This window comes from Cloeon dipterum, chromosome 1, assembly GCF_949628265.1.
Source record: "Cloeon dipterum chromosome 1, ieCloDipt1.1, whole genome shotgun sequence".
NCBI lineage: Eukaryota > Metazoa > Arthropoda > Insecta > Ephemeroptera > Baetidae > Cloeon > Cloeon dipterum.
The window spans coordinates 32,928,005-32,938,464 of record NC_088786.1 but is presented as its reverse complement, the minus strand read 5'-3'; the positions used below and the strand labels follow the sequence as shown (position 1 = coordinate 32,938,464).

Genomic DNA, 10,460 nt, shown 5'->3' with positions numbered 1-10,460 from the left:
CAAACATCGTTAAAGCAAAAAAATAATCATTTAATCAATTATGTAGGAATACGCGAATATTGGCAAGTGGTGAATCAGCATTGTTTTATTTGTACTCGGCGTGCATACGCGACATGTCAAACGAAAAGTGCAGCTGTTGGTGCTGGGCATGGCCGTGCATACTAAGTAAGTGAATGAGCCGGATTATTCCGCGCATACGATTATTTCTGTCAACTGGTGCAACATGAGCGCACGATGCGAATATATTGACTCTCTGTCTTGGGAGGGCGAAGAACAATTAGACGGAGCAGGTGCCTCTTTCCCTGCTGCACTGCTAGCTTTCTCATTAATATTCGTCGGCGCGACACTGAGCGCAGACTGATGCGGACGTCAATGTTGTCTCTTTCTCTCATCAAGCCCCTGCAGAGACTCATGCGACGACAAAATTTAATTTCCTCAATCGGATTACCATGCCAATAATTTAAATAAGCCTCAGCTTGAAGTTGATTTGCTCTCACATGCCATTTTAAATCATTTTTAGAATATAAATGATCGATATTAAAAATAGGAATGATTATTTGGCTGTTTATGTTTACGTGTTCATTAGCAACGCCCGATTACGTGTTCAAAACCTCGCTCGATTTGCGGCAAATAGAGAAACACACACACACACACACAAATACAAATTATTTCCGCATATCACACACAACGAATAACGGATGTGGCAAATAACGATTTTCACGGGCAAGTTCACCCGAGTGCGTTGCTACAATTGTGATGTGTTTGTACCTCGTCACACAGATCCTCATCGCGCCGCTGCAGACTTAGATTCCCGCGCGCCACTTGACCAACAGCGGGAGGCATTCTTTTGTCATTATGGAACAGACTGAAAGTGCAAATAAGAGGCACTTTTTGCTTGTACTCTTCTGTAAACTGCCTCATACACGATTACTGTGATGCAATGACAGTCCTTGAATTTCATTAGATCGAAATGGACCCTGGGAAAATTCAACAATTTGAATTACTGTGAAATGTGTAACAAATTTATCCTCCCATTTTTATTTTTCTAATTTATTATTATTATATTTTCAATTTGGCTTTGTTGAAAAAACAGAGCGCAGAGTGAATTTGTAGACGATTTAAAATAATTAATAAATTTACCAAGCATAAGTCCACCATAGAAACTTATCTTCATTATACTGCAAATTCCTACTGTTATTAAATATTTTCCTTCGTCTCTAATAATGGGTGGAATCAAAAATGTGCTCACGATGGTCAATTAAAAAAATATATTTGATCATCAGCACGCATAACAAATATTCTCCAACTTTTCGCCGCAGAAACACAATTTAAAAATGTTTCTTTCCACTTTTAAATTTTCAAAAACAAACGATTTTGAAGTTTTTATCCGGTGATTTTCATCATCAGTGAATACAGGGATATTTTTCCATTTCGAAACACGAAAAACATATATTAATATTATATAAATAGGAGCAAATTTATTAGAGGCCATTTACACAAATCAGCCACCTGCACGAAAATCCGGCTCAATCGGTGTACAAATTATTAGAGGTTTTCCCCAAAATAAATAATATTTTGTGTGTCTTTAGCAGGTCTGCGTCAACCCCTATGCTCTCTACCCCGGCCTAATTTGGCCATTATTGCCTGCGTGGCGCGGCCGGTGCTTGAGCGAAAGGGAGACCCCGCTGCGGCCGAGCCGAAAGCTCTCCCGGTAGGTGGTCACTCTGTGCATGCGGCGCTGATTGTCTTAAAGTGGCCGCGCTTTTGTTGTTGTTATTGTTGCTTGTGCGTGCGTTTGTGCGCGGCAGATTGATATCATCCGTGTGCGATCTGCGCAGGGAGGCTGCGGCCGCGCCACTCACACTTTCGCCCTCAGCCCAGGGGGTGTTTTCCGTGGGAATTTGGACCCACTTGAGGTGCAACAATAACCAACTATAGAATATCCTTTGTCACTCACTTTTAGCGTATCATCGATCGAGTTAGATGATGGGAATATTCATTTTTAATTTATAGTTGAATTAAATAGATTATGGGGAACCGTCTTTAAAATCAAAACTGAACAATCTCAACATAATTAAAGCATGAAGACAAAACTATTTAAATTAATTGCTACATTTAAAAATTAGCTAATAAAGATTTCCATTTAAAACAAAATTATGCTGACGGCGTAGAGGATGTTATATCCCAAACGTTTCCTCGGAATTTCTTTCACCATTTTGACGTTAAAAATATTTACAATTTTTTATCTTTCATAATATTTACGCAATTAATCATAAAAGTTATGATGTATGAATAGGGATAACATATTTTTAAAAAAATGTGAAATAAAATTTATCACTGACAATTAGTGGATGGATGCTGGAAGCTGCTTTGGCCCACGGGTGTTTTTGAGCGTGTCAGACATGTGACTGACACTTTATAGTTTTTAACGCACCATAAAGTTTTAATAACCCACTAAATGTATCTCACATATTATATATACCGGCGTCGGCTTTCTTTCCTTGAATCTCCCGAGAGCAAAGTGGTGATGTCACCGGCGCTTTCAATATCAAAGGGTTGATTATGACCCTCGTTTGGAGACGTTACATATATGAATTCGGGCCAGAATTATATAAATGAGAGCGACGAGCACTCGAATGGAAAGTGTAATAATAATCCGACGCTTGATATTTTAAATTAAGCCATCCCTCTTCCAATTGAATCTCTCGTTTTTTTCTAATCCATTTAACCAAATCACGCGGCGTCGAATCGAAATTTATACAATCAAATAATACTGTGTTTGTGAGGTTGAGGATGACGGCATCACACCGCGCGACCGCGTGTGAAAGATGAGTGTCGTGTATATATCCATTATTGTGTCCGTCGTCTGCTCTGCAATGGAAAATCCCTTTTGCTTAATGCCGAGTTGAAGCTTATTTTGATTATGGGGGTCAGTTTTTTCCGCGTTGATTCAATTAGCCACCTCAGCGCGTGCTGATTCCATATACAAATTCCGACTAATTTGTTTTTTTTATCACAACTTAAAACCTAATTTTGTAAAAGACTGTGTTATTCGTTTTAAATTTATTACACGGTGTGTACTTTACAAGGTTTCCACTGTTTACACACAATAAGAAAACACATCAAGTATAAAAATACTGTCATGTAATAACATTCCCCAATTATCGGATTTGTTATGTTATTGTTTTTATGATTATGTTTTGCCGATTGTAAAGTTAAATAATATTTTAATGCATTTTGGAAAAACAAGAAAATAAAATTAAGCCGAGAAATAAATGTTAGGTAATATGGCTTAGAGAAATAGCACTTAAAGTGGAATGATACTGGGCAACAATTGAAAATTATTTAAATTATTGGATGCCTTAAACAATTGACCGATAAACAATATGTTCAACAATTTGCAATAATAAAAAATGGACCTTCCTATACAATAAAAATTCAAATTTTGCCAATTTTCTCCAAAATTTACAGTGCTTGAACATATTTTCTTGGCAGGATTTCGATTCCTCTCGTCGAGATCTGTCCAACGGTGTATGCCACTTATTGGGGAAACTCTTTGGTTTTGAAATAAAATCGGATTTCAAGTAAGGAGATAGCCATTACCATTTGAAAAGCACGGTAACTTTCCAGCCAATTTTCTCGAAAAATTACACTGCTTCTTAGGTCAATTTAGGCTTTAACTGAATCCTAAGGGATGATTTTATGCATTGGCAACAAGAATTTTCCAGGCTTTTCCAGTATCATTCCTCTTTAAAATAATAATTTGTGATGTATGCCATTTTTGGAATTGGCTAAAAATAGCAAAATAGCAATTTGCAACATCTCGTAAGGTGTGAATCACAAAAGGGAACTCCATTTTCTAAATGAACTAATGGAAGTCAAAGGCATATATAATTGAATTATTTCCATTTTATATTTCGAAAGTAGAAAATGAGCGCGGCCAGGTCTGATCTCGTCTGAGAGAGCACACGCACGCAACGCACTCTCTTTTTATATATTTATTTTCTCCTTAAAAATCCTCCCCTCGTGCGCGAGGCGTATAATGTATGTATGTGTGTGTTCAGGGCTTGTTATCTGCTATTTTCCACGAAAAAGCACACACGCCGACCCGCATGCGGCCTCTGAAGCAGAAACTTACCTCGACAACCGCATCAGCCTTTGACGTTTGCAAGCAGCGGCAATTTGCCCTCTCGTCGCACAATCTATCAGAGTTTAATGCGCTCATCTCTCTCTCTCTTTGTGCGATTGCGAGCAACAAACAGTTAGATTTTTTAGTTCACTTTGGGTCACTTTGATAATGTGTGTCTTTGTGGATAGGATATATAGACTCGTTCTCTGCACCGCACGTGCACCACAGGTTCATTTTGAATAATTATTACTTTCTTTCTTTGGTCCTTTATTTTTAATGGGATTATCACTCAAAAGACGTATTTTAATCTATTGGAGCTTCCGGGACTGGGAATTGTGGTCATCTTTGAGGTCTTTGACTGAAACTCCAGACATTAATTCGTCCTGATCCCGGTAAAATTGCGCAACGTTCAACAAACACCCAAATTTTCATTGTCAAAATGATTGTTGTCCTTTTCTTGCAACAAGGAAATTCGCGTTTGGTTGTTGAAAGTTGCGCAATTTTACCGGGACCAGGACGAATTTATCCCTTAAGCCGCTGAAAAGGTGTGCGAAAATGAGCAAGTTAGTGTCGAGTCGGCGATTGTGCTGTGCAACTCCCACTGGAGCATTTTGGGTCACTTAATTAACCTCCTTTTGCTATCTCTGACATTGGGCAGCCAGTAAAAGATCCCAGAAATGTTTAAATTTGTATCTCTGTGGACAATGCCTTAACAATTCAAGCCAAAAATACGGATTTCAGAAAAATATGTGGGGAATAAATAAAAAAATGCCGCAATCAATGAGTGCAGTAAAAATCAATTAAAAATTTAACTTGTGTTCTCCCATATATTCTTTTTGCTGTTTTTTTTTTTTATAATGCAATAGTTCTTGGTCGTATCCTCTGATCTGCGGTGAGCTTATCATTCGAATTATTCGAATATTGAGATTGATTGAGATAGTGTTCGGCGGGCTAGCATAGTTTCACGGGGCTCTGCTTGCTTCTTGCTTGACGTTATATTTGGAAACGGAGCTCTGCACGCCATCTATTGCTTGAACCAATTACTATCAAGTTGAAGGATCCAAAAATAAAACCGGTACTAGCAATGATAAATTAAATTCTTTAGATTTGATCTAAATAGGATTATGATTAAAACTAAAGAAACATGACTATTATTAAATTAAATAATTTTGTGTTGAACTTTTGCTTATTGAAATTTTAAAACCAGTCAGCAATTTTATCTGCTTATTCTAACATTTCCCCCAGAAAACCGGTTCTATTAAAATACTAAGGCGCTGACTGAAACACCCACCTTGCTTGTCGTGGTCGACTGTCTTAAGCGCCCGTGCCCGTGTTAGTGAGTCGTGCGTTTTGTCAACAGCGGTCAGTTTCTGTGAGGATTTGCACTTCGAAACAAAATTTGGAAGGCATTCTAGGAGCGCGTGCCTATTCAATATCTTATTAGACGTCACAGGTAGCCTAATAAATTATCCAAAATGCTGATCAAAGTAAAGGTGAGCGAGAACTCCTCTCTGAAAATATCCCAGACCCTTCTAATCTTTTCCTTGTTTGTTCCAGACCCTCACCGGCAAAGAGGTTAGTTATTCGAGCATCCTGCCGAGGCGGTGAATTAATTGTGATTTTCGAATTTCCAGATCGAAATTGACATTGAGCCGACAGACAAGGTAGAGAGGATCAAAGAGAGAGTCGAGGAGAAGGAAGGCATTCCCCCTCAGCAGCAACGACTCATCTTCTCTGGAAAACAAATGTATGATTTTGGCTCACGTGCTATTTCGTGTGCTTAAAATTTAAAGTTAAAGCCAAGAGAAAACCACAAACGAACACTTTACACAGATTTATGAGGAACACCGCAGCAGTGTTTTCTTTTAAAAATTTATTTTCGTGAACACGATTTATTATTGAACTGTGTGTTATCTGTTTGTATACTCAATTATTGTTTGGATTGCAGGAATGACGAGAAGACTGCCCAAGACTATAAAGTTCAAGGAGGCTCGGTGTTGCATCTGGTCCTGGCGTTACGTGGAGGCTGCTTTTGAATTCCCGATCACACACCAAACATCTCTGCTTTAAATTGTACGCTGGCGACGATGAATATTATTTACTGCAAGCACTGACGGATAACTTTTAAGTGGTTTACATTGGTCTAAATGCATAGAGATGGTTAAAGAAAACAGGCAAATCTTGCTTTATTTGTGCGAATTATATCTGTGTAAAGATTTCACTAGCAAAACAGACCCAATGTAACGAAGAAACAATTTGGACTGTCTCGGATGAATTGAATAAAATAACAATCAAAATTATGATATGCTTTGGTTTCAATTAATTCTCCAATAATTTATTTTCCAGTAAAAACAGTCACGCAGACACATTCAAAACACACTTTTATCCATAAACAATAGTGTACATCCTACTCTTGTCCAACGAGTAGTAAACTGAAAGGGGCAACAACAACCAACAGCCACTGATTGCGTGAAGACTGCACACTGGTTTTCTTATTTCTTCGTCGGCTATTGACAAAAGAACACCAATTTGTCACAAGAAACTGGCAGCTCTAGGACAGTCCACCAAGTGAGGAGATCAGTTCTGGCGCTTTGTCACCGACATGTCTCACAGTTGCTTATATTTTATTAATTTCCTAGAAAACTTTAGTAGCCCCGAAGACCGTTGTACACGTTGTTGTTAGAACTTTGGTTCAGAATCTTCTTTATTGCTGCAAAAGAAAAAAAGGAAGGGCATTAGAATAAGTTGAACCGATTTTTGGGCATAGTGGATTATTTCTCGCTTGTTGCAATTTAAAAAAAACTTGATAAACGATATAACAAAATATTATATCCTTAAATAATATTGTGCCATAAATTAATAATTACATAACATATTATGAAAATATCGCTTCCCTGTCATTCTCATCGAAAACACATTTTGAAAAAATTATTAAAATAAATTTGAATTGACTGACACCTTTTGGGTAACACAAGCCAATGAGATAAATAGTAAAAATGTTATTAATTTTCTAGATATCCAGCAACAACTGTAATGAACCATAAACATTTCCAAGAACAGACTTCCGTTCATCTAACTTTTAAATCTTGAAAAATGTCTAAGGAACATGGAAGTATTTTTTTTAGGTATTGACAAACAGGAATCTCAAAATCGTGGAATATTTCAGTGTCAACTGATGTAAACTATGATCACTAGGTGAGATGGTTTAAGCAGGTCATGGAGCTCAAAAACAGAAAATTTCTTGAGGGATTTAAGACGGGAATTCTTGAAAAATTTGATATTTAAAACCAGGTTTTGAGTAAGTAATGGATTAAGTAAATATACAATTTTTTTTTTAATTTAGAACCTCATCTGTTTAGCCAGTCCTGTGGGCTATAGCTCACCAGGTCCCAATAACACCGCCAAATGGATAATATGGGGTTCGAGTGGTCGCAGAGGAGCTTGGGCCAAACAAGGCCATCTTTTTGCCTCTCTGAACCGAGGTCTTTCATTGAAATGCCAGATATTTGTCCTTAAACCCATCGGAAAGGGGCGAAAACCAGCAAGTGGCGATTCGGCGCAGGTGCGCCTCCAAGCCAGCTGATGAGCTATTTGAGAATTTCAAGTCCCTTAATTAACCACCTTTTGCCTTTTCTGACATTGAACAGCCAGTATAGATCCTCGAAATGCCCAATTAGACACTCCTGAAGATGCCTTCTTAATGCGAGCTGGTAATTTTTACGATTTTTACTTTCCGAAATATCAGGAAAATCGCGAGTGACTGAATGGCTAGAGATATTTGCTCCAAATTTTCAAGGGAATGGCAGTGGCTGATAAAAGAACATACCTTCTTTGTCGTCAGAGCTCAGTTCTGTTTTGGGGAATTCAACGTCAAATGTGATGAAGAGAGTTCCCTGCAGGTTGTTGTTCTCGTAATTAGGCATTCCCTCGCCCTTCTTCCTGATCCTGGCGCCAGGCCAAGTCACTTTGTCCCTGCTCACTGTCACCTTGTGCCCATCCAGGTGTTCTATTTCCAAATTGAACCCGACCAGCGCGTCCTGAGCGGAAAAATTAGTCACAAATTCAAAATAATGACAGTTCAAAGCATTACCTGCAGGGAAATAGTTATGTTTGTGTACAGGTCGTCCCCTCTCCTCTCGAACCTGGAGTGTGGCGCAGTTCTTATTTTCAAAATCAAGTCGCCAGGCTCTCCGTCCAGGTGTGGCTCGCCTTCAGCCACAAACTTTTGCTCCTGGCCATCAACCATGCCAGGCTCGATTTCGACCTCTAATGTTCGCTCTTCGTTAACTAACCTGAAAGACAAATTTAAATTGATTACACTTTTATTCAGCGTGGTTCTTTAATTTTTTTAATAGATTTTTTAATATTAATGATGTGGTATTGCAAAATAGCACATTTCTGGGGCAAGAAATTAATTTTAAATCCATTTTTTCACGAATATAAATTGATTTTAAAATTTTATAATCACAATTTTGGTAAAATAGCTGGTCAGCATTTAATAAAAAGAGCTGGATTGAAATAAAAATACATACTTAACATTTGGGCACTCATCACAGACTTGCTGCTGGGTCATCTGGAACCTCCCTGGACCAAGGTGCCTGGTGACCATCTCCTGCCGGCAGTTGCACTTTCTTGTTCCCGAGGCAGGTTTTATAACATGTTTGTTCCGGGTGATCTACGAAAAGAGCAACGCAAGTTTGAGAAACAAAAGAAGGGATGTTTTAAATAATTTGTACCTCAACAAAATTTCCCGAGTACAGTTCTTCAAGGGAGACCGACATCTCCATTACTACATTTGCACCACGGGGTATTTCATTTCTCTCGTTATGCTGCTCTGCACCAAAGTGGAAACCAAAATCTCCAAAAAAGCTGGAGAATGGGTCATGGCCACCCATATTTCCTGCAAAAAGAATTTCAATTAGTAACAAATAGTTAGCAAAAATTTATTTATGTTTATAAGAACCACACTGAAAATATTGTGCAATTGATATGAAATTCGTGAGGCCATAGTGTGCAAGATAATAAAATAAAAATATTGGTCCAAACATCATGCTGATCTAGCGATTCTAGTGACGTGTTCTATCATGAACAGTTATGTATCAATATGAAATTATCCTCACCGTCCTTCTTGACACACTCTTCTCCACACTTATCGTAGAGCTCGCGCTTCTCTGGGTCAGACAGCACCTCGTAGGCCGCTCCCAGGTCCGAAAATTTGGTGTTGGCGTCAGGGTCGTCCTTGTTGTGGTCAGGGTGCAACTCCTTGGCCATTTTTCTGTACGCCTTTTTAATCTGGTTCGTGTTTGCGCTCTTGCTCACTCCCAGGATGGAGTAAAAATCGCGCCTGAAAAACAATGAAGCAAGGTTAGCGACCTGCAAATTGGGGAGGGAGATGCTGTTTGTTGCATGTGGAAACTCACCCCGCAATGACGCCGGACAGGCTGAATATCACAGAGACAATAGCTACCCTCCACACCCACATTTTGCAGAGTTTTAATTAGCGTGCCGACCGGCTACTCCACCATTGACAAAATACAGCTAAGTGGAAGAAGCCGCAGCCTTTTCTCGTGGCACTCTCGCTGCTTTGGGGGTGTTTCGTGTTTCAGTGCCAAGAAAGCAGCGAGCGGTGTATGTTAAACACTGCCGAGTACTACGAGCCGATGTGTTGTTCTCCCATTGGCCCACGTTTCCACGCCTGCGCACTGGATATTTTTTTAAAGAGTTCTCGCGCATTTACCACGCACACTGCCTTTTCACGGAAAAGCGGGAAAAGCATTAGATAAATAGGAAAAATGAAACAAAAGTTTATTAAAAAATTGCCAAATTGCAAATTACAGTTATTGGACTTCGTTTGTGAATTTTTATAAGGCCTGGTAGCATAATAGTGGATATTTGAAGGGGAAAGAATTCCCACACGTTCTCGAAGGGCAGGAGTTATTTTGGCCCCCTCAGGCCTTTAGTATCTCAATTAAGTAATAAAATTTCTGTGACATGGTGATTTTAAATTTTCTTTGTGTCCCTCTGTATAAGAAATAGGTTTTCCGAGTGTTCAAATATTAATTAATATATATAATTTGTTTATTTCGTTTATTTAATCCAAACAAAGCACAGAGATGAAAAATAATAAATTCAGAAACAACTAGAGTGAATTATTTAAATTTATAATTCCCCCAGCACACCAGGAAGAATAATTTTCCCGCTTCAATTTGCAAAACAGATTGAAGCAAAAAAACCTGAAAATTTTAACTCGAGCGTTCTCCACACAGATGGCAGTTGGTTTGCTCCTTCGCTGGTATCATGGTTGCGGCGTCGAATTCAGAGTGCACCTGAC

General features: G+C 38.7%; 2 protein-coding genes across 2 annotated transcripts; one reads left to right on the top strand and one right to left on the bottom strand.

Moving 5' to 3' along the window:
* The first annotated feature begins 5,447 nt into the window (after positions 1-5,447).
* On the top strand, positions 5,448-6,432 carry Nedd8 (Nedd8 ubiquitin like modifier). The gene is made up of 4 exons (XM_065496736.1): positions 5,448-5,622; positions 5,687-5,704; positions 5,764-5,876; positions 6,078-6,432. The coding sequence occupies exons 1-4, from the start codon at positions 5,605-5,607 to the stop codon at positions 6,163-6,165; spliced, it is 237 nt and encodes a 78-aa protein (XP_065352808.1). The 5' UTR covers positions 5,448-5,604; the 3' UTR covers positions 6,166-6,432.
* On the bottom strand, positions 6,427-9,776 carry shv (DnaJ homolog shv). The gene is made up of 7 exons (XM_065496735.1): positions 9,550-9,776; positions 9,250-9,473; positions 8,866-9,029; positions 8,662-8,804; positions 8,220-8,421; positions 7,956-8,166; positions 6,427-6,839 (listed from the first exon to the last, which is right to left on the bottom strand). Exons 1-7 carry the CDS (start codon positions 9,609-9,611, stop codon positions 6,775-6,777), a joined length of 1,071 nt encoding a protein of 356 aa, XP_065352807.1. The 5' UTR covers positions 9,612-9,776; the 3' UTR covers positions 6,427-6,774.
* Between the last annotated feature and the right edge of the window lie 684 nt (positions 9,777-10,460).